The 22,435-nt window shown below is 36.4% G+C and overlaps 1 protein-coding gene across 1 annotated transcript in view; it reads left to right on the top strand.

The window, feature by feature from the left end:
• The window catches only part of ADAMTS20 (ADAM metallopeptidase with thrombospondin type 1 motif 20), a gene marked incomplete at both ends in the record, with an annotated part of 194,289 nt that overhangs the window by 154,997 nt on the left and 16,857 nt on the right, over positions 1 to 22,435 (top strand). The window contains 8 exons of the mRNA XM_082850890.1: positions 5,625 to 5,798; positions 5,876 to 6,046; positions 13,154 to 13,354; positions 14,062 to 14,191; positions 14,403 to 14,497; positions 14,585 to 14,679; positions 15,228 to 15,361; positions 21,069 to 21,160. Of these exons, the coding sequence (XP_082707016.1) occupies positions 5,625 to 5,798; positions 5,876 to 6,046; positions 13,154 to 13,354; positions 14,062 to 14,191; positions 14,403 to 14,497; positions 14,585 to 14,679; positions 15,228 to 15,361; positions 21,069 to 21,160 (1,092 nt within the window). The remainder of the gene's footprint in view (positions 1 to 5,624; positions 5,799 to 5,875; positions 6,047 to 13,153; positions 13,355 to 14,061; positions 14,192 to 14,402; positions 14,498 to 14,584; positions 14,680 to 15,227; positions 15,362 to 21,068; positions 21,161 to 22,435) is intronic.

The raw sequence follows: 22,435 nt of genomic DNA, 5'->3' as shown, positions 1-22,435 counted from the left end.
GCTTTACTAGAATCCCTCACTATAATTTCATTTTATTACTATTTTACATTGTACCTCTAATGGAAAGACTTATTTGGCAAACTGTGACCACAGAGGTGCTCAAATGAGTTTTGAAGTTAACACTCTTCATTTGGTATTTGATATCATTTTTTTTTAATGAAAGGATTTAGTAATGCATTTTAATGACTGCAGCCAAACAGGAACAAACATTGCTATATACAGTCCTTTGTCCCTAGGGTCCAGATATATACGTTTAGAGGCAAAATAAATATTGGAATCATTTAAAATGAAAAAAGCCTCATCCTCTTATTTCTGGAACCAGGCTTTTTGTTTTTGTTTTCACCTAATTTTACCTATTTGGGAATACCAGCTTCACTTGTAAATTCAAGTTTTTAAGGCTAGCATGGGGTGTTAGCATCCTCATGGTCTCATGCTTAGTTCAGTGCCATCCAAACGTAGTTTTTATACTCAGAAAAAAAAAAAACATCCAGAATTCTCACATCCCCTTGATCATGGCAAACTTGCCGGACAGCTTAGAAAGATACTTGAAGAATCTCAGGCAACCCTATTGAATCTAGAGCCTCGTGATAGCAGCCACTTACTTGGTCCCTCTTTTCAGGGACCCATTATTTTCTTTGTAGTATTTTACGATCAGAGTTGGAACCAAATGTGATATGAGTTCCAAAATCTCACAAGTCTACCGGCTAGTGCCCCCCTTTCCCAAAACACCTAATGTGAAAAAAAATTTTTTTGGAAACTATTTGCTAAATGCTGACATGGTTAAGTGATTTTGTATTTCTGTAATTCCATATTTTCTATATTTCCAAAATACATATATAAATCATATTTGATTTAAATATTTGATTTCAAATATAGTCATATTTGAAAAAATTGTGATGTATACATATATATCTTTTATAATCTAAAAAGATAGTAAATCTTAAGTCCCCACAGCCCCTGACCAAGAATGCAGAGCCACTTCATCTTTACACCCAGGTTAAGTGAGTTTTCTTCCAGGAAGACAGGCTGAGGCCAAGGTCAGAGAGGATGTCTTTTTGTTCTGGGGCTGGGTGAGCTATGCTTCTCAATCTTTTCTAGCTAGTGCCAGCAATTCTGCTTTTGAATTTCTATGCTGCCTGTTAACTCTCTTCCTTTATCATCTTTCTTGATACTTAAGATGGTCTATCTTTGAGTGGGCTGAGACGACTAATACTCTTTGGTTTGAGGCATGTGTCGAGAAACTTTTCAAGGCAAAAATATTTGTATCTCTGTAAGAAAAGTGAAAAAAATGGGAATAGGACGGAAGCAGCAAGGGACAGTCAGTTCCTGACACTGCTGAGAGACTTCTGTATTCTTCCCAACTGTAGGTATTCATTATGCAGATGAGGAAACAACAGCTTATAGGGGTTAAGTACTGAACAGCTTGTGCAGGTCACAGGCCAGGAAGTGATGGGGGCGGGGGGTGAGCATTTGAACACTTGTCTGAGTCTTCCCTATTGTAGTTGTTGTCATAATTATTTTATAGTTAGCATTTTACATGAGCTCATCTTTATACTTCCTTAGCAATGTCTTTTACTTCCTTAGCAATGTATCTCCCCTCTTACAAGGCATCTGAAGTCAACAATTGCAGAATGTCACTGGATGACACATAACAATGCATTCAACAGAAACGTAGTTTCTATGTTGTGTTGAGTTCATTGCAGGCTTATTTATATATAAAAAGCCTGTTGCATAAATTTAAGATATATGTGGATTTTACATATCTTAGGAAAATAACTGAGGGTTTAATTGATCATGTATTGAATATGGTGTAGTTGCTTAAATCACTAGCAACATATTAGGCTACATTAATACATGAAGAGTGTTCAAAATTTTGCACTAATAAATTCTGGTCAGATTTTTGGAGCAGTACCTATTCTGAGACCCACACTGTAAGAAAAGTCTTGACAAATTACCAAATCCCCAGAGAAGCACAATCGAATTGTTATAACTATTCTGTATCAGTTCCACTGTGTTCTGTTGCAAGTAGGAAAAGTACTGATTATTAGTGGCTTGAACTCAAAGTCATTTATTCTTTCCATAACAAGACCAGAAGGTCACTAGATTTAAGTTTGATTCAGTAGCTCCACAATGGCAGGGTGCTGGATGGGCATTTCTGTGATTCTGTTGATCAACCCTAATGGTCATAAAATAGCTGCTCCCTTTCCAGACCTCACACCTTTATACTTTCTCACATGAAAGTAAGTATGAATTTGTTCTATGTTGATAAGGAGGACAGGTTCTAGACAGTGGGTAAAGTTTACGGAAGAATATTTCAGCTCAATATAGGAGAGTATTTGCTAAAACTTCAGAGTCACCCAAAAATGAAATGATTGCTTTCAGGATACAGTGAACTTACTCATACTGAGGCTGTGGAAGTATGGGTAGGTTTGATATTCATTCATTCACTACTACTGTAAAATGGATTTCAGGATGGAAGAGGAATTGGAATTAGATATTCCTAGAGTCTTTTCTAACTCAAAATCCTGTACTACTGCTAATACTACTGCTACAGTATTGATGAATTTGAAATAAACTATAGTTACAAATAACTGACTATAATAAAATCAAAACCTTAATCCATTAACAAGAAATTATAAATAATGCATCAAGAAAGGACTTTACTATTACATTTTAAATAATTTTTTTTATTAAATAGCAGAGTGAGTTAGCCTTAATGAACCCATTTGGCAATGCATGTTCTAACGTTTCTTCATCTCTGCTCTACAGTAGCTAAAACAGCTACAGTACCTGTGGATTGGCTAAAACTTACCTTCTCCACTTCCACTGTCAAGTTTTTAAAGCACCAGGCTATGCAGTGTTGTAGTACATGTACGCATGAATAGGAAATTTGGCTGACTTTTCCTCTCTGAGTTAAATTATGCAGTGGTGGTCAGTTAGTGCCTTCCAATCAATTATTTGTGTCATACTTGTAATGATAGACTCGCATTGCCTTCGTTTGAGTTACTTGGATTTTTAAAGAAAGATAAAATTTAACATGCTTATAAAAATGTGGTTCAATAAAGCTGTTGAATAAGGGTGACTACTCTGGAGTTACAGCTGTACCTTGGGAGGTCATTCTAATAAGTCGCTGGACGTAAGAGTGAGTTATCATGTCTTCACAGCATCCGCAGCCCGTAAGAGGAGCTGATGGGCAAAGGCGATAAGTTAGGCTTTGGAAATGTTGGATTTGAGGTGCCTTTGACATATCTATGTAGAAAATACATGAAAAGTCTTGTCAATACATGAAAAATTCCTTGTAAATACATGAAAATATAAATGGAGAGCTCAGAATTATGATCAAGGCTGGAGAGAACAGATTTAGAAATTATTGGGACACAGAAGAAATTGCTCAGGAAGAGCTCAGAGGGTATAAAGAGAAGCAAGTTATAAAGAGAACCCTGGGAGACGCTAACATTTAAAGGCTAAACAGAGAAAATAGAGTCAGTTAAGGACTACAAGAGGAGAGTACCTGGAACCAGAGGGGATTTCAATCACAGAGGCCAGAAAGGCTCAACAGAATGTGGTCACTGGTGCTGACAGTGTCAGTAAGATTAACTAAGAAAAGACTTGAAAAGTGTCTCTTGGACTTGGCAGTTAGGGTTATCGATGACATGAGGCTAAGAAATACTTCATTTAAGCAAAGAATTCTCTCCTCTGTTCAAATCTGAAATCACATCAGTTTACTCTTTTGTACTCTTAGCTCTAAAAAATGCTGAAAAACAAATGTTACTTGTGTTCTTCCAAGCAGTAGTCCAGTTTTTTTTTTCTTTTGAGGGTGAGGTCCATTATAGTAGCCCCCTATGGTGTCAGTGGACTCTTCTAAATGCATGCTGTGGTCAAAGAATCAGTCAGCCACTGTGGATTATTGAACTGTAGAAAACGCTATTTATCAACTTCTTGCTAAATTGTGTTTTGTGAAATTTATTTTCAGGATTTTTTTTTCAGGTTTAGAAGTAGGAATTTTTCTGAATATGGTTTATATTTGTGAAATTATTACTGGAAAATGTTTGCAGGAGCCTTATTTTATAGACTAAACATTTCACCAAAGGTTCAGATAAGTTAAACTACAACCTGACATCTTAGTCTGCTTAATATTGTGCCCTGCACAAAATACATGTTAAGTTATTATTATCTCCATACAAAGGAGCCATGTCTTTTTTGTGAAAACATTCAATGAGCTGTCAAAATTCAACTGCTAAAGCATAAGATGAGGGTCAATATAAGTAAGCAATGTAGATATGCATAATATTCTTTGTAAGTTAAAAAAATATAAAAATCCTCTTTTAAGTCAGTGGTTGCCGCTTATACACACAAGACAGAAAACTAAATCTAAAGGTGCTGCTAGAGTAAAATTGTTGCAAGAGTTTATAAGAGGAACTTGAGTCTAACAGGTGAACTAAGTTCTTAGCTTTTGTGGGCTTTAAGTGTTTTAAAATTCATGGTGAAACCATATTCTGCAGAGACATATTTACTGTTAAAGAAAAAAGCAACCACTGACTCTGTGAATCCTGCAGAAACAGAGACCTTAATGAAAAACCTGAAGTTTTACCCTTACACTGTCATAGTTGCGAACAGCCATGAGGCCCCATGTAACACTCAATATGACCTCCAATCCCTTCTGGAATAACGAAAAGTATAAAAACCAAGCTCACAAATTAAATAAATACCCTTAGACGTTCTGCCTACTTTATTAATGTTGGCATCCTAGCTCTTGGTTGTGGTCAGGCTCTGCTGTTTTATGGCTTGGCCTTGCAGAGTTGAGAAAACCCTGAGAAGTTGCCAAGTCCTTCTCCATCCCGTGGAGGCAGCACGGGGAGAGCTCAAAGGCTGCCGTCAGAAAGAAGTGGGCTTAAACCTGCTTCGCCACTGACTTCACGTAGCAGCTCAGGCAAATGACTTAACATCTCTTAGCTAAGTCCCGGGCCCTCAGCCCTTGTGCCTCCTTTGAAGAGCTGTTGCGAGGAATAAATGTGTGGGACATGTTCTGTGAAATTTTACAAATAACACAAAACCTTCTTTGTACAGATAAGACAAGTGAGAGGAGAGGCTAAGACAAGGTTGTCTAAGTAAACTGTAAGCTTACATGATCAGTTTCCCAAAACACCTCTCCACTGAAATACAATCACGAGTCAACAAATCAGCAAATGTTTGGATCCCCAAGCTGTAATAGGGACGGCAGGTATAAAGATGGATAGAACCCAAACTTGGAAATTATTGTTGCTTTGAGGGAGATTATGAATACAGTGTAATTTCAATATTTAAATAATGTTCAAAAGCAATGTAGTAGTAGAATAGTTTGTGTGGTAAATTTTATAGATATTAAGTATGTTTAAGTCAGAAGAGAGAGCTATCAATTCGGACGGAGTATCTGGTCATAGTTTCTACAAGACTTGAATAGGTATTGCAAAATAAAGAACATCTATTTGTATACTTGTATAGGTGCTCCAGACCAGGCAATGTTAAAAATACTTCTTGCATGTATTTTCTATCTAATGCATGGTATAATTTTGCTCTACTTTGCGATTTTTACATAATTTTATATTTGTTAGTTAATTATTCCAATCGTTTGGGTTTCTTCATAGTGCTCTGTGACCTGTGGCTCTGGAGTTCAGCAAAGGGATGTGTACTGCAGACTGCGAGGTGTTGGTCGGGTGGCAGAAGAAAAGTGTGATCAGTCCACACGGCCTCATTTTCAGAGACAATGTTGGCGTCAGGACTGCATACAGTACCATTGGGTGGCGGGAGAGTGGCTGGATGTGAGTATTGTCAAGTACACTTTCAGACAACCCTTCAGTGAAAGAATGTGTTCTTCATTTCGTCATTGTATTTCTAGTGTTCAACGTCATGTAAGAAAAGAGAGACACATCGGCAAGTGAAGTGCGTGGGTGCACAAAACACGCAAGTGAATGAAAGTTTCTGCGATCCTTCAACCAGACCTCTTGCAGTCAGAAAGTGCAGAAACCCTCCCTGCAAGTATATTGTGGTAACGGGAAACTCATCACAGGTAAGGCAAAGAAAGGAAGTTGAGAATTTTCGCTCCTGGAAAACACAGCTGAGTTTCAAATTTGACCCAGTTGAAACTGGGTCTAAATTTGAACATGGGAGCAGATGATGGTGTGCATATCAATCTAAGGGATAAAATCGCTGGCAGTTGGATGGTGCAAATAGAATAATAGCGACATGTATGTTAAACTCTGGTGCAGTTCTGAAGCGGTGACAACTTTGAAACCGACTACCAGGGACGGTTTGGCATCTGTCCCTGCATAGTTGGCTGCTTTAAAAAATTTTTCTCTTCCGGTTTTATTGAGATATAATTGACTCACAACCCTGTATAAGTGTAAGGGGTACAGCATATATCTCTGTCATCATCCATATATCTATCTATCTATCTACCTATATCTATCATCTATCTATCTATCTATCTATCTATCTATCTATCTATCTATCTATCATCTATCTATTGCTTCTTTATTCATCTGTTTATGGAAACTTAGGTTGCTTCCATATCTTGAATGTTGTAATCAATGCTGCAATAAATATTGGGGTGTATATATCTTTTTGAGTTAGTGTTTTTGTTTTCTTCAGGAAAATATCCAGAAGTGGAATTTTGCTGGATCATATGGTAATTCCCATTCACAATTTTTTGAGGAAACGCCATAATATTTTCCATAGTGGCTGTACCAATTTATATGCCCACCAGCAGTGCAGGAGGGTTCCCTTTTCTCCATATCCTTGCCAGCACTTGTTTGTTTGTTGTCTTTTTGATTATAGCCATTCTGACAGGTATGAGGTGATATCACAGTTTTTATTTGAAATTCCTTGATGATTAGTAATGTTGAGTATTTTTACATGTGTCTGTTGGCCATCTGTATGTCTTCCTTGGAAAAATATCTATTCAGATCCTCTGCCCATTTTTAAACTGAATTGTTTGCTTTTTTTTGATATTCAGTTGTGTGAGTCCTTTATATATTTTGGATATTAACCCCTTATCCGATATATCATTGCAAATATATTGTCCCATTCAGTAGGCTGTCTTTTCACTTTTTTGATAGTTTCCTTTGCTGTGCCAAAGGTTTTTATTGTGATGTGGTCTCATTTGTTTGTTTTCGCTTTTGTTGCCCTTGCCTGAGGAGATGTATACAAGAAAATACTGCTAAGATTGGTGTGAAAGAGCGTATTACCTAGGTTTTCTTCCAGGAGTTTTAGGGTTTCAGACCTTACATTTAAATCTTTAGTCATTTTGAGTTTATTTTTGTATATGGTGTAAGGAAAGCATCCAGTTTTATTCTTTAGCACATAGCTGTTGAGTTTTCCAAATGCCATTTATCAATGAGACTGTCTTTTCCCCATTGTATATTCCTAGCTTTGTGTTGTAGATTAATTGACCATATAAGCATGGGTTTATTTCTGGGATCTCTATTCTGTACCATGCAGCTATGTTTCTGTTTTTGTGCCAGTATCATACAGTTTTGTTTACTATAGATTTATAATACAGTTTGAAATCCAAGAGCATGGTAACTCCAGCTTTAGGGTTTTTTGGGTTTTTTTCTGTTTGTTTTTTTTCTTAAGATTGCTTTGGCTATTCCAGGCCTTTTGTGGTTCCATTCAAATTTTTGGATTCTTTGTTCTAGTTCTGTGAAAAATGCCACTGGTATTTTGATAGGAATTGCATTAAATCTATAGATTGCTTTGGGTAGTGTGGACATTTTAACAGTATTAATTCTTCCAATCCATGAGCATGGTGTATGTTTCCATTTACTTGTGTCATCTTCAATTCTTTCATCAATGTCTTATAGTTTGCAGAGTACAGGTCTTTCACCTCCTTGGTTAAATTTATTCCTAGGTATTTTATTCCTTTTGATGCAATTGTAAATAGAATGATTTTTAAAATTTTTCTTTCTGATAGTTTGTTGTTAGTGTATAGAAATGCAACAGATTTCTGTGTATTGATTTTGTATCCTACAACTTTAGTGAATTCATTCATTAGTTCCAATAGTTCTTTGGTGGAGTCTTTAGGGTTTTCTATATATAATATCATGTAATCTGCAAATGGTTACAGTTTTGCTTCTTCCTTTCCAATTTGAACGTCTTTTATCTCTTTTTCTTGTCTGACTGCTGTAGCTAGAACTTCCAAAACTATGTTGAATAAAAGTGGTGAGAGTGGTATCTTTGACTTGTTCTTGATCTTAGAAGAAGGCTTAGAGGAAAAGCTTTCAACTTGTCATCACTGAGTGTGATGTTAGCTGTGGGTTTGTCATATATAACCTTTATTATATTGAGGTATGTTCCCTGTACTATTGAAATAATCATATGACTTTTATCCTTCATTTTCTTAATGTGGTATATCACGTTGATTGATTTGTGGACATTGAACCATCCTTGCATCCCTGGACTAAATCCCGCTTGAATTTGGTTTGCTAATATTTTGTTGAGGACTTTTGCATCTATGTTCATCAGTGATATTGACCTGTATTTGTGTGTGTGTGTGTGTGTGTGTGTGTGTGTGTGTATGTGTGTGTGTGAGATATCTTTGTCTAGTTTTGGTATCAGGGTAATGCTGGCCTTGTAGAATGAATTTGGAAGTGTTCCTTCACTGGCAATTTTTTGGACTATTTTGAGAAGGATAGGTGTTGACTTTTCTCTAAATTTTTGATAGACCTCACCTGTGAAGCCATCAGGTCCTGGACTTTCGTTCGCTGGGAGTTTTTAAATCACAGTTTCAATTTCAGTGCATGTGATTGGTCTGTTCATATTTTCTATTTCTTCCTGGTTCAGTCTTGGGAGATTGAACATTTATAGAAATTTATCCATGTCTTCTAGATTATCTAATTAGTTGGCATATAATTGTTAGCAGTAATCTTTTATAATCCTTGTATTTCTGTGGTGTCAGCTGTAACTTTTTCTCTTGCATTTTCACTTTCTTGATAGTGTCTTTTGTGCACCAATGTATTTAATTTTGATGACGTCAAATTTATTTTTTCTGTTCATTTGTACTTTAGGTATCATTTCTAAGAAACTATTGCCCATCCAAGGTTACAAAGGTTCACACTTATATTTTGTTCTAAGAATTTTGTAATTTTAGCTGATACGTTTAGGTCTGTAATCCACTTTGTATTAATTTTTGTATATGATGTGAAGTGGGGTCCAACTTTATCCTTTTGCATGTGGCTATCCAGATGTTCCAACACAATTTTTGGAAAAAACTGTTCTTTCCTCATTGAATTATCTATTACTGAAGAGTTATTTTTGAACTCTGAATTCAGTTCCCTGATCTATGTGCCTATCCTTATATCGTTACCACATAGTCTTGGTCTTATAGTAAGGTAGTTTTATAGTAAGTGTTGAAATCAGGAAGTGTGAGAGAACCAATTTTGCTTTTCCTTTTCAAGATTATTTGCTTATGCTGTGTCCCTTACATTCCTATATAAATTTTAGGATCAACTTGTCATATTCTGGGTAAACTCCAGCTAGGATTTTGTTAGAGATTACGTTGAATCTTGATCAGTTTGGGGAATGTTGCCATCTTAATAATGTCTTCCAATCCGTGAATTGACATGTCTTTCCATTTATTTAGGTCTTATTAATTTATTTCAAGGATGCTTTATAGTTTATAGTTTTCATTGTACAAATCTTACACTTTTTTGGTTAATTTTGTTCCTAAAAATTTTATTAATCTTTTATGCTCCTGAAAATGAAATTATACTCTTAATTTCATTTTCTGCTTGTCCGTTCATAATGTGTAGAGATAGAATTGATTTTTGTATGTTAAACACATTTATTGAGCACAGTTCTTTTTTTGTGTGGATTACTTAGCATTTTCTATATACAGAAGTATATCATTTGCAAATCCAGGTAGTTTTATTTCTTCCTTTAAATCTGGGTGCCTTTTACTTCATTTCTTCCCTAGTTTCCCTGGCTAGAAACTCCAAAACAATGTTGAGTAGAAGTGGTAAAAACAGATATCATTCTCTTTAGAGGAAAACTTTCAATGTTCATAATTGAATAGGTTAGCTATGGATTTTTTTGTAGATTCTCTTTATTATACCCTCCTATTCTTAGTTTGCTTGGTGTTTGTATAATGAAAATGTGTCCGTTTGTCAAATGCTTTTTTTGCATCTCTTAAGATGCTCATGTGGTCTTTATGAGTCTATTTGTATGATGTATTCCATTGATTGATTTCACATGTTGAAACAGTGTTACATTCTTGGGATAAATGTTACTTTGTCATGGTGTATGATCCTTTTTATTTGCTTCTGGGATTGTTTTGCTAGTGTTCTGTTGAGGATTTTTACATCTATATTCACAAGAGATATTGGTCTGTAGTTTTCGTTCCTTGTTATGTCTGCCTAGTTTTGGTATGAGGGAAATACTGGCCTCATATGACAAATTAGGAAGTGTTCTTTTCTATTCTATCTTTTGGAAGTATTTTGGAGGGGGAGGGTGCTAATTCTTTAAACTTTGGGGGGAGTTCACCAATGAAGGCTCTGGTCCTGGGTTTTTATTTGTGTGAGGTTTTTTATTTATTAATTCCATCTCTTTACTTGTTATAGGTCTACATAGATACACAGATTTCTACACATGTTCTCCCATCTTCCCAGAGTTTGTTGTTACTGCTGTTTGTTGTTGTTTGTTTGTTTGTTCAGTGACATTTCTGAACTAACTGTACAGTCTGTATTCTTTGTCTCATGTGATCACTAAAGTCTCTATCTGATTAGTTTTCAACTAATGACTGGGTAGTGATTTCCTGAGATACTTGGAACCAGTAATCTCCAGTCTTTGCCAAGAGGCTCTGTGTGCATGTGTGGGCATCTTCAACACTAGATGAGGCAGTTGACAACTCTTCCTTAACCTTAACTTCCTGCTTGAGCAGAGCCTTGACATCAGCCAGAAATGAGAGTGTAGGTACTTCTCAGATATTTCCTAAGCTTGCACACAGCCCTAGACATGTGCAAACCTTATGTATCTCCATGGCCTTCTAGTTATCTATGACTCTGTTGGAGTTTTTAAAGCCCCTGTGGACATCTCCTTTCCAAGCTTTTCCTTTTAAGCTTTTCTTGGTAGCCCATTGCTTGCCTGACTGTTATCCACTTCCTCTGGAAGCTGCAAAGTTAAACAATAGCCTTTAATTGTGTTAAAAAATGCCTCCAAGGAGAAGGCTTTTAGCACTGGGCAAGTGCTGGGTAAAGTCAAATAGAGACTTGCAAGTGAGGTCTTTCAGAAAACCACTAAACAGTTCAAATAATGACAGTTCTCTGGAAATGAGGCTTAGAAAGATGTCCAATCCCTCTGGTGGCTTCCATGCTTTTGTTTTTCAGTATGTTTGCAGGGCTATTGATTTTCAATCCTCCTATAGAGCTAAAGAGGGGGAATGGGAATAGGGCAAACTAAAACACACAAAGCTCACTGTTCTTACTGAGATTTAGCCTTATTTCTTTAATAAATGCTTCCCGGATTGCTGCAAGCCTTTGGTTAATTTACAGAGCTCTGAAAAAGTTGATTTTCACAAGTTTTGTCAGTTTTCTCATTGCCTTTATAGAAGAGAACGTTTTCAGATGTCCTTGCTCTGCTGTTTTCACCGGTGTCACTCACCCCTTGGGGTCTGCTTTGATAGATGGATATTTCTCCTCATCATAGGTTATATTTTCCTGCCTCTTTGCATGCCAGTTAATTTTTTATTGCATGCCATGCATTATGAATTTTACTTTGTTGGCTACTGGATAGTTTTTATTTCTATACGTATATTTTGAGCTTTGTTCCAGAATGCAGTTATTTTGTCTGTAAGAAGTGTGATCTTTTCTTGTCTTGCTCTTAAGATTTTTTATGGGAGACCAGTCCATTGTTTAGTCTAGAGTTAGCTATTCCCCTCTACTGTGGCAAGACCCCTTTGAGTACTCTACCTATTGCTGCATGTATATAAGGTTTTCCAGTCTGAATGAAGGGAACAGACACTATATTTGGTCCTGTGTGAGTGCCAGATACAGTGATTCATATGTCATTTATTTACTTAAAAATACTTATTTATTTATGTTGCACCAGGTCTTATTTGAGGCACACGATATCTTTGTTGGGGCATGTGAGATCTTTAGTTGCAGCATATGGGATCTTTCAGTTGTGGCATGAGGACTTCTTAGTTGCGGCATGCGTACTTTTAGTTGTAGCATGCGTGCGGGATCTAGTTCCCCGACCAGGGATCGAACCTGGGCCCCCTGCATGGGAGCATGGAGTCTTACCCACTGGACCACCAGGGACGTCCCCATATGTCTTTTAATCGGTCCATGCCTTGGCCTCAGTTGGAGTCCTCACATGTTTGCACTGGTCAGAACTCTGCTGTCCCCTTGGGATCCCTTTCCTTGTTCCAAAACCTGGAAACTCTCTCAAGACATTAAGCTGGAGCAATTATAGGGTCACTTTGTTTGTTTCCGTCTCCCAGGGAATCACTGTCCTTTATTGCCTAATGTCCAGTGTCTTAAGAGCCATTGTTTAATCAATACATATTTTGTTCAAGTGTTTTTTTTTTGTTTTAGGTCAGATGGTAACTCTATTCCTTGTTACTCCTTTTTGTTGGAGTCAGAAATCTATTTGCCCATTCTTTTCTCTGGATCGTTAATTTATATCTAAATCACTTACCTATTCTAGTCAAATGGTAGTACACATCACATTGTATGTATAGAGATAAATATATGCTAAACTTATATAGAGTTACAAGTACATTAAGACTAATAAATGTCCTTTATTTCAGGTAAGAATGCTTGATATGTTTCATTTCTCCAAAGCTCTGCTTATCAGGAGATAAATTTTCATTCAGTTAAGCTATTCTTTGTAGTGTGACCAAGAAAACAGAAAACAAACAAAGGAACAAACAGAAAAAACATAGGCACTGAATATAGACAATCTATCCTGAATCTGGATCCTTTCCATCCTGGTACAACTCTGTGAAAGTTGCCTAATACCTCTGAACATTTGTTTACCCATCTGTAAATGAGGCTAATAATAGGATTGTTGTGGGGATACCATAACATAGTATATATTAAGCACCTGGAAAGTAGTGGTGCTTAACCCTGGTTAAGTTTAAGAGCATCTTCTTCTCCCTTCGTAACATTGTATTTTTCAGTGTGCAGGTAACTGTGGATTTAGTTACCGACAAAGGATTTCATATTGCATTGAGATCCGATCTACTGAGAAATATAAGCTTCATGAGCTGTGGCCTATAGACTATCAAGAATGCCCTGTGCTGCCTTCCCCTCAGGTTTACAAATGCAATTTTAGAACCTGTTTGCATATGGCCACTTGGAAAGTTGGAAAATGGAGCAAGGTCAGTTTATAATTATGAATTTAAAATCTTCTGAATGAGACTTTCTAGTTGTGGGATGCCTACTATTCTGCACTTCTAACTAGATATCAGAGTTGTCTCATACCCCTATTGTCTAACAATCACTTTACCAGTTATTTATCAGTTATCATCTCTTTTTCTAAGTTTGCTATAACCTGCCTTAAGCAGGGACCATAATTAATACTTGTTTCTTTTCCTCAGAGCACCTGGCACAGTGGCTTGCATTTTGAGTAGATGCTTAAGCAATACTTATTGGTTAAGTGAAAAAGTAAATAAATCTAATGTATGAGTAATACAGGTTATTTGCACCATATTCCATTTCCAATTTAATTGATAGAAAGCAAGTAAATATTGCTTTGCAAACAGCATACAACAATGAGTAAAAACTCAGTAGTCTGAATAACCATCATTAATTAATATTTATCAGGTATTAACAATATACTGCTGAGCTAACGATACAAAATAAATGGAAAGGAGCCAGTAACTGAGAAAGAATAGATTGAGTTTCTTAAGGATTAGCCCCACCTGTGACTCTCTAGCCTCCAGGATATTTTTGTGTCTGCAGAAATTCTAGCCATTATTGATCATCAGTTTGTTCCAAAAGGACCTAGCTTGAAAGGAGGAGATATGTATTTACTGGCCTTATTATCCATTATATACTTTACCTTCAAATTTTACTCTGTTCACAGTGCTCTGTGACTTGTGGAGTTGGGGTAATGGAGAGAAGAGTGGAATGCATAGCTGACAATGGTTGGTCCAGTGACTTATGTTTAAAGAGTTTAAAACCAGATGCTCAAAAGAAATGTTATGTCCATGACTGTAAGTACTAGACTTCAAAAATCTAGAACCTAAGTGTTCCTCAGAAGTTTTAATTAAAATCTGAAAATAAATATTTAGAGTAGTCATACACTCCACAAAATGAAAGGTCTGTTTTTTTCAGAATATAACAATATTGGTGTAATTGAGTTAAATTCATGTTGTGTCTGTAATTTGTTCATTGTTGATAAGTTGTACTCACTTGTCCTTGAAGGTAAAACATTTACCAGCTGTAAAGAAATCCAAGTGAAAAACAACATTACCAAAGATGGTGACTATTACCTTAACATTAAAGGAAGAATAATAAAGGTATTATGAAGACAGCTCCTATTTGATTTTAGCATTGACTGTTGACTTTGAAAAAATCTTTTCTAGATCTTTGCATTTTCTCTTTAGATCTATTGTGCTGGCATGCACTTGCAGAACCCCAAGGAATATATATCATTGGTCAAAGGTGAAGAAGACAACTTTTCTGAAGTGTATGGCTTTAGGTATATGCTGTGTTTTGCCTTATCTGTGCATTTTCATGGTCCTTCAAGAGAATTAGAAGTTCCAGAGTTCAGAGTGGTACTTGAATAGCTCCCAGTGTGACAAGTAATTTAGAAATAGGTAGACATATTATGACCTAAGCCAGATGTTGTCCATGCCTGTTCAATAATAAAGATTTGAGCATTAACATGTACTCACAGAGAGACTGACTAAGAAGGATACTATGGGTGAGCAGTGAGACAACAGAGGAGGGAAGAATTTAAGACCTGTGTGTATTTTCATAGAAATCAAATTAATTCCAGTAATAAAAGCTAGGAGAACTACAGCTGACTTATTTTTCCACAAACTGGTCTTGAATTTCCCATTGATCATTTTGTATTTCTTTGACATTTAACTTGTTGAGTGATTTTCATTTCTTTCACATTTAACCTGTTGACCCTAAAATATTGAAGAGTGTGTCTTTTACCTTCCCACTTCCAAAGTTTACCGTTTATCTGCATTATGGTCTAATAATGGTATCTAATACTAAAATATTTTAATGTTGTTACAGACTGCAAAATCCATATGAATGTCCTTTTAATGGAAGCAGGAGGCAAGACTGTGAGTGTAAAAATGACTACTTGGCTGCTGGACACACTGTTTTCAGCAAAATAAGAATTGATCTTAATTCCATGCAAATTAAAAGTAAGTGCTGAATCTCTATTTGTAAAATGAAAAGTACCTGTTTGCTAATGCAAGTGTAACAATATACTATATGGTATATGTGGTAGCTAGGGTAGAGAGAAGGGCCTAGCATTGTACAATAACTACTTAGAATTCTTTTTAAAAAGTTATAGCTACATAGTTCCAGTGCAATGATACAAACCATGGGAACCCTTAATAAAAATGTAGTGGTAATGACACTGTCATTAGTAAAGATAGTAAGGATACTGTCATAGTAAAGATCCTGCCCTTCCAAGATATAACAATCCACCTTAAAATCCTCAATTACATTAAAAATAAGGAAGTTAATATCCTCAATGTAGTTGTATAAGCTTTTTTGCAAGGACTTAAAGTAATAATTAACATTAGCTTCAGGTGACAGTTTGTCTAGTATTTTCTTATACTTTATCTCATTTGATCTTTTTAACAACCCTATACTAGATAAGGCAAAATTTCATCACATTGTTGCAAGTGATGAAATTAAGATGCACTTATAGAATTAAGTGATTGGCCCAATTCATACAGTTAGTAACTGGCATTGCAGGGAGATAAAGTCCCACTCACAGATCCCAGATTATGGACCTGCTGCCTTTCTAGGAAGTAATTTATAGTACAGTCAAGTTAAAGTAAATATACTTTATGAAACCTAACATACACTGAGCATCAGACAGTCTGCCCTCCTGAAAATTACATAGTGACATGAAAATGCAAAGAAGTTCATTTCAGAAGCAGAAACTCTAAATCACAATTGAATCACCAGTGCCTAGCACAGTACCTAAACCACAAAAAGAAACAAAACAATGTTTGTTGAGACAGTGAATGCATGAATACATAATCTCTAAATCAGTCATATGATGGTGAACTATTATTGTCAGTAATAGTGGCTACCATTTACTGAACACCCACAATTACTGCAGTGGGGAAGTGTTATAATGCTTTGGTTATGATCATAGACTCTGGAGTTAGATTACTGGGTGTAAATTCTCTGCATCCAGTTACCAGTCATAATAAGATGGCTCTCAGGTTTTTTTCTTTCTTTTTTTCTGCTTTCTTTCCTTTTTTTTTTTCGGTTAGGATTAAGAGATAATACTTGTAACATATCTAGTAAATGCCTTGCGAGTAGTAGGTGTTCTATAAACAATGGTTATTATTTAATAATATATGTTGTGTCAGCATTGCTGAGTACATAATGGGCATTTGGGAACTTATTTGCTGTTTAGCAAGCTTTTATCTTTCATTAATTTATCAAACCTGCCATTTTGCCAGGCATTGGACTGGGCTCTGAAGATACAATGTTAAATGTATACATTTTCCACTTACTTTCTCTTTTCCTTCCTCATACTTGTGTGCCAAAAACCCAGTCTTGATTAAATTAAACCTTTCACCTACTCTGCACTTGCACCATGAATCTTGCATGTGGCAAGTAATACACAGCCCTCCTGACTGATCTTACTTTAAATGCATGACTCCTGAGCTTGCACGGACCCTGGTTCATTCCTCCCCAACTCTTCTCAACGTCTGACTCACAGCTTCTCCTCTGGCTTCAAACTTCAAAATTTTCTAATACCTCCACTCCAGTCACTCATTGCTGATGACCTAAACCTTGACCTATAGACTTTGCCTTCTCTCCTGGTCACTGTGGATGAACTATTTCTGCTGCCATCTGAGGCAACCCCTTCTACTTGTGCTCTGAGCTCCTTGCTTTGTACCAACTCAGGACCATTATTTCAGCAAACTTTCCTTTTTCTCTTACATCACCAATTCTTCTTCCATTTCTTTAACTCCAATGCCAAATTCTTGATTTTCATTTCATTTGATCCATCAGCAGTCTTTGGTTTCCAGGACTTCTCACTCTCATCATTTGGCTCCTGTCTTGGTCTTTCTCCCATCTTTCTCACTGTTTCTCAACTTGGCTAGTTACTCTTCATTTTATACAACACTGAGTATTGAAGAACTTCAGGACTCAGTCATTCCCTTAAGGATCTCTTTCAACTTATAGATTTCAAATACCATCTATTAAATGACAGTCCCAAATGTATATCTCTAATTCAGACTGCTTCCCTGAATTCCAAGATTCAACTCCCTACTCCGCATATCCACATGAAATCTAATATGTGTCTGACAATGTATCCAAGACTGAACTTTCTTTTTTTTTTTAATTGGAGTATAATTGCTTTGCCATGTTGTGTTAGTTTCTGCTGTACAATGAAGTGAATCAGCGATATGTATACTTATGCCCCTCCCTCTTGGACCTCCCTCCCACCCCCCCATCCCACCCATCTAGGTTATCACAGAGCACTGAGCTGAGCTTCCTGTGCTTTATAGCAGGTTCCCACTAGCTATCTATCTTACACATGGTAGTGCATATATGTCATTCCTAATCCCACAGTTTGTCCCACCCTCCCCTTCCCCCACTGCATCCACATGTTCATTCTGCATCTCTATTCCTGCCCTGGAAATAGGTTCATCTGTACCCTTTTTCTAGATTCTACATATATGCGTTAATATATGATATTTGTTTTTCTCTTTCTGACTTACTTCACTCTGTATGACAGACTCTAGGTCCATTCACAACTCTACAAAGGAACCAGTCCTTCTACCCAAATTTTTACCATTTCAGTAAATGGCAACAATCAACTTCTAGTTACTCTTGCTAAAACATAGCAATGTCTTTAACTCCTCCCTTTTTCTCACACCTATGTGCCATCCATCATCAAATTCTGTCAGGTGAATCATTAACATACATGCTGCTATGCACTGTATTGTGTCCTGCATAATCCATATGATGAAGCCCTAATCCCCAATGTGACAGTGTTTGGTCCTGGGGAGATAATTAGGTCTAGATTAGTTCATGGGGGTGGGGCCATAATTGTAAGATGAATGCCCTTATAAAAAAAGAGGAAAAGACACCACGACTCTCTTTCTCTGCCATGTGAGAACACAGCAAGAAGACGGTCTCCAAGCCAGGAAGGGGGGCTCTTACCAGAACTTGACTGTGTTTGCACCTGCACTTCTTTTGTTTAAGCCCCCCAGTCTGTGATAGTTTGTTAGGGCAGCTTGAGCTAAGACACATGCAAAATCCCACTTTGCTATTATCTCATTTGCTATAACCGTGGGCCAAGTTCATATCATTTTTTTCACCTGGATTCTTATGCTTACTGACTGGTATTCCTGTTTATTCTGATAGCACTCAGGTTCCTTTTCACCTTTTCCCCAACTCCTGACCTAGATTCTCTTCTCAATAGAGAATCCAGAGTGATCCCTTTAAACGTAAGCCATGTCTTATCTTATACATTATCTCATGTCATCTTTTTAATAACCCCAACCTCTGCTCAAAACTCTCCAAACATCTCCCATCTAACTCATAATAGAATTAAAAATCCTGCCGATGGTCAATAAAACTCAATAAGACCTTCCCACCTCCATTACCTTTCTGCTCCTTCCCTCCACACTCCTCCCTTGCACGATCTGGTTCAGACACATTTGTCCCTTTGCTGTTTCTTGAATACATCAAGCATGCCCTCCACCCCTCCTTAAGGCCTTTGCACTTTCTGTTCTATCTGCCTAGAATGATTGTCTGTCGGGTTTACCCCTCAGTTTCTTCCTGGTCTCTGCTTAAATACAGCTTCCCAATAAGTCCATCCTGGACCCTCTACACTCCAAAACTCCCTTTCTTCTCATTCTTTTCCTGCTTTATTTTTTATTTTTTTCTATAGCATTGATCACCTACAACATATGATAGTATCTACTCTATTACTTGTTTCTCTCTGCTAGCACTCAGGTTCCATCGGCCCCTATGTCATCCACTATTGTGCTCTTACAGTACTTATAATAATGCCCAATACACAATAGGTTCTAAAGAAATATTTGCTGAATAGAAGTCAACTTTCCTCAAGAAACTATCTTAAGGAAATCTTGAAGACAAATTTGAATTAACCAAAGTGAGGAGAAGGAGTTTCAGGAGGAGACATCATGAACACAGCATGAAATGGTGAAGCATTTTGGTTCCACTAGAGAATAAGGAGTAGTCTAGTTTTGTCTAAGCATAAATTGAATGGAGGTTGGGGGATAGCTGCTTATTAGAGAAGTTCCCAGAAAGCAGATCATGAAGAAAAACATGTACTAAACTATACAACTGAATTTATCTTTTAAGTTATGGGGAACTTTGGGGTAAAAGTATAAACAGGGGAGGGAACAGGCTCAGTTGGAGAGAGAGCAAATTGTATCCATGAAGATATTTAGGAAGCTAATATAATAGTTCAGATAGAAGGTGATAAGGACCTAAATTAGGGACTTGGTTCAGAATAGAGAACCTGAGAGAAATATTAAAGAGGTATACTCTATGATTTTCCAACAGATGGAATATGGAGATTTGTGGCATGGAATACTTAGAAAGAGTTCCAAAATAACTGGGTAGATGCTGATATAGTTCAATGAGATGAGAAATATAGCAGGGGGAATATGTTTGGAGAAAAAGATAATGCATTTAGCTTTGGACATGTTAAGCGAGAGCTATCTGTGGGTTATCCAGGGAATGATGGAGGAGATAATAGCAAAGGCTAATTTGAAAACTGTGTCAGTTTGCCCAGCCTAACCCTAAGTACCATGCATAAGCAGTGGTGTGCGGATAAATGTTTAACAACCAGCTCTTAACAATCAGGAAAAAAAAAGTTTGATTTGTAGGTTTTGCCAGTTTCCATGGGGTATATATTCCCACCATGGCCAATTTTAAGCTACCAACATGAACTCATTATGCATGGAGTTGGGAAGAGACACACACAATTGGTTCTCATGATTTGGTACAAGCTGACTCTGGCACACCATGGAAGGCCTGCTGGCTTTGGAAACTGCCCTTGGAGATATGATAAATATTTCCAGAAATGCTACCTTTGGGGATTGCCCCTAGGGGACTGGCGTCATCATGAGGGCATGCAGTGATCTTGCAGTCCTCCTGAAAGATATTTGAAACAACATTAGCAGAGGTGAGAGCCACCGACTGCATGAGCATTAGTTGGGATGTTATTTAAGTGATTCAAGCATGAATAAGTGATTGTACCAGCTAACCTTTAGGGTTCCTCCCAACCTATTTTTGAGCCAATGACTCTTTCTTTCTGATACTTTATATGGAATCCCCAGCATTGTTGCCAGTCAAGAAATTTTGCTAATAACAATAGCAAAAGTAAGATTAGAAAGAATGAAATAGTAATAGAAGAAATCAAAGAAAATGGCACACTTTTTACCTTCATGTTTTTGAATTCTCTAAATGAATTGATATGCATACTCTCTATAAGTACGTATATGTTGCTTTATCATAATTTATCTTTAACTAATGTTTTTTCCTCTGTAATTTTGCTCCTTATGCCACTTTATCTATTTTAGATATTCACTATGATGTAAAATATGATAGAGCATTTATTTAGCTTTTAAAACATATGGATTAGTTACAGATGTCCCTGTCATATTTTAGAGCAATTTATGAGGTGAACATTTTTATATTAAATAAAAATTTGAGAGCCTGATCTATATTATGTACTACAATTGTAGTACATAAGCAACATTTTTGCTTAAAATTTTGGATTAGTTATATGAATGTATTTAAGAATGTAATATGAAGACTGCATGTTTTGCAATGAAGATGTGAAAACATACAATGTCTCAGTGCTAAAGAATTTCATTTATTATTTTCTAGCTACAGACCTTCTTTTTGCCCAGACAGTATTTGGAAACGCAGTTCCATTTGCCACAGCTGGAGATTGCTATAGTGCAGCCAGATGCCCACAGGTATTTCATAGTTGATTATTTTTTCTCACTGAGTAAAGTTAATACTGTTTCTCTTCATTCACTTTCTTGACCAAAATACTGCAAGAAACATAAGTAAATAGAAAATGCAAACTTCTGACATGAAATTCATTTCAAAGGTTATAGATAAACTTTGGAGGAAAAGCATCTTTACCAGTACCAGGTTTGTGTGAAGGGTGTAATAATAAGAATTTTAAATTGTTTAGATCCTGTTTCTCCTTCCATGATGCTTTATCACTGTCAATCTTTCGACTTAGTCCATAGAAATGAATGGACATAAGTTACAAGGTAAAGGAATGGATCACAAACATGTGACTTTCATACACTGCTGCTAACAACAGTTATATTAGCTGTTTGGGCCTGTAACATTCTCAGAATAACTTTCTATTACTGTGAAATAATACATTTCCATGTATTTATTCTTGTTTTTATCCTTTCTTTTGCAGAGTTCTCTTTGCACACCCTTTTATGTCATTTTTGAGCTTTCCAGTACAAAGTGTGCTTCCTAGAAGAAATTTGCTGTCTCATTTTTTTAACATAGGATTTTATAAATTCTGTGTGAATAACATTTTTTATGATAAGATACAGAGACATAAGCTAGGTGAATATACCATTATTAGGTAGATTTATAGATTAATGAAAAATCCTGCCCAGGAGATAGTAATTATAATAATGATTTCATTTTGAAGAGACCTAGCTAAAGGGTTTGCCATAGCCCTCTCTTCTAAGAATTTCTCATTCACAGTTTTCATCCTATGACATAGAAAGTATGCTTATGCTAAAAAGAGAAGGCATTTTCTGTATTAGAGAAGGACACTTAAAGGAGTTCAAAAGACACTAGAACTACAGGCTGAAATGAATATGAAAAAAGTTAACTGGAATAAATATATAAATCTTAGGTCCATAAATGCAAGTAGAACCTGGCAATGTCATATAAAAAGACCTAGGTGTTTTATTCAACCACCATGAGTTCAATATAACTAGTGTAGATCAAGTAGTAATTTCTTTTTTCTTTTTCTTTTTTTTTCATATTGAGTTATTTTTATTGGCTGGCATAATACAAGGATTATTTTCCTCTTCACGGAACAAAATGTGATACCACATTTCTTTACAATTAAATTAAGGCTAAAGAACAACAAAGACATTATGATTCATATGATGCATTGGAAACATATTGTCTGTGCTCCACTTGAGCAGAGGGTAGAATGCCTTTACTTTGTTGCTTTATGAAATGCCAGGTTTTCAGGGCAAATCCTA

The sequence above is a fragment of the Leucopleurus acutus genome, assembly GCF_964270905.1.
Source record: "Leucopleurus acutus genome assembly, chromosome: 11".
Lineage (NCBI taxonomy): Eukaryota > Metazoa > Chordata > Mammalia > Artiodactyla > Delphinidae > Leucopleurus > Leucopleurus acutus.
This window is presented reverse-complemented; position numbering and strand designations above follow the sequence as displayed.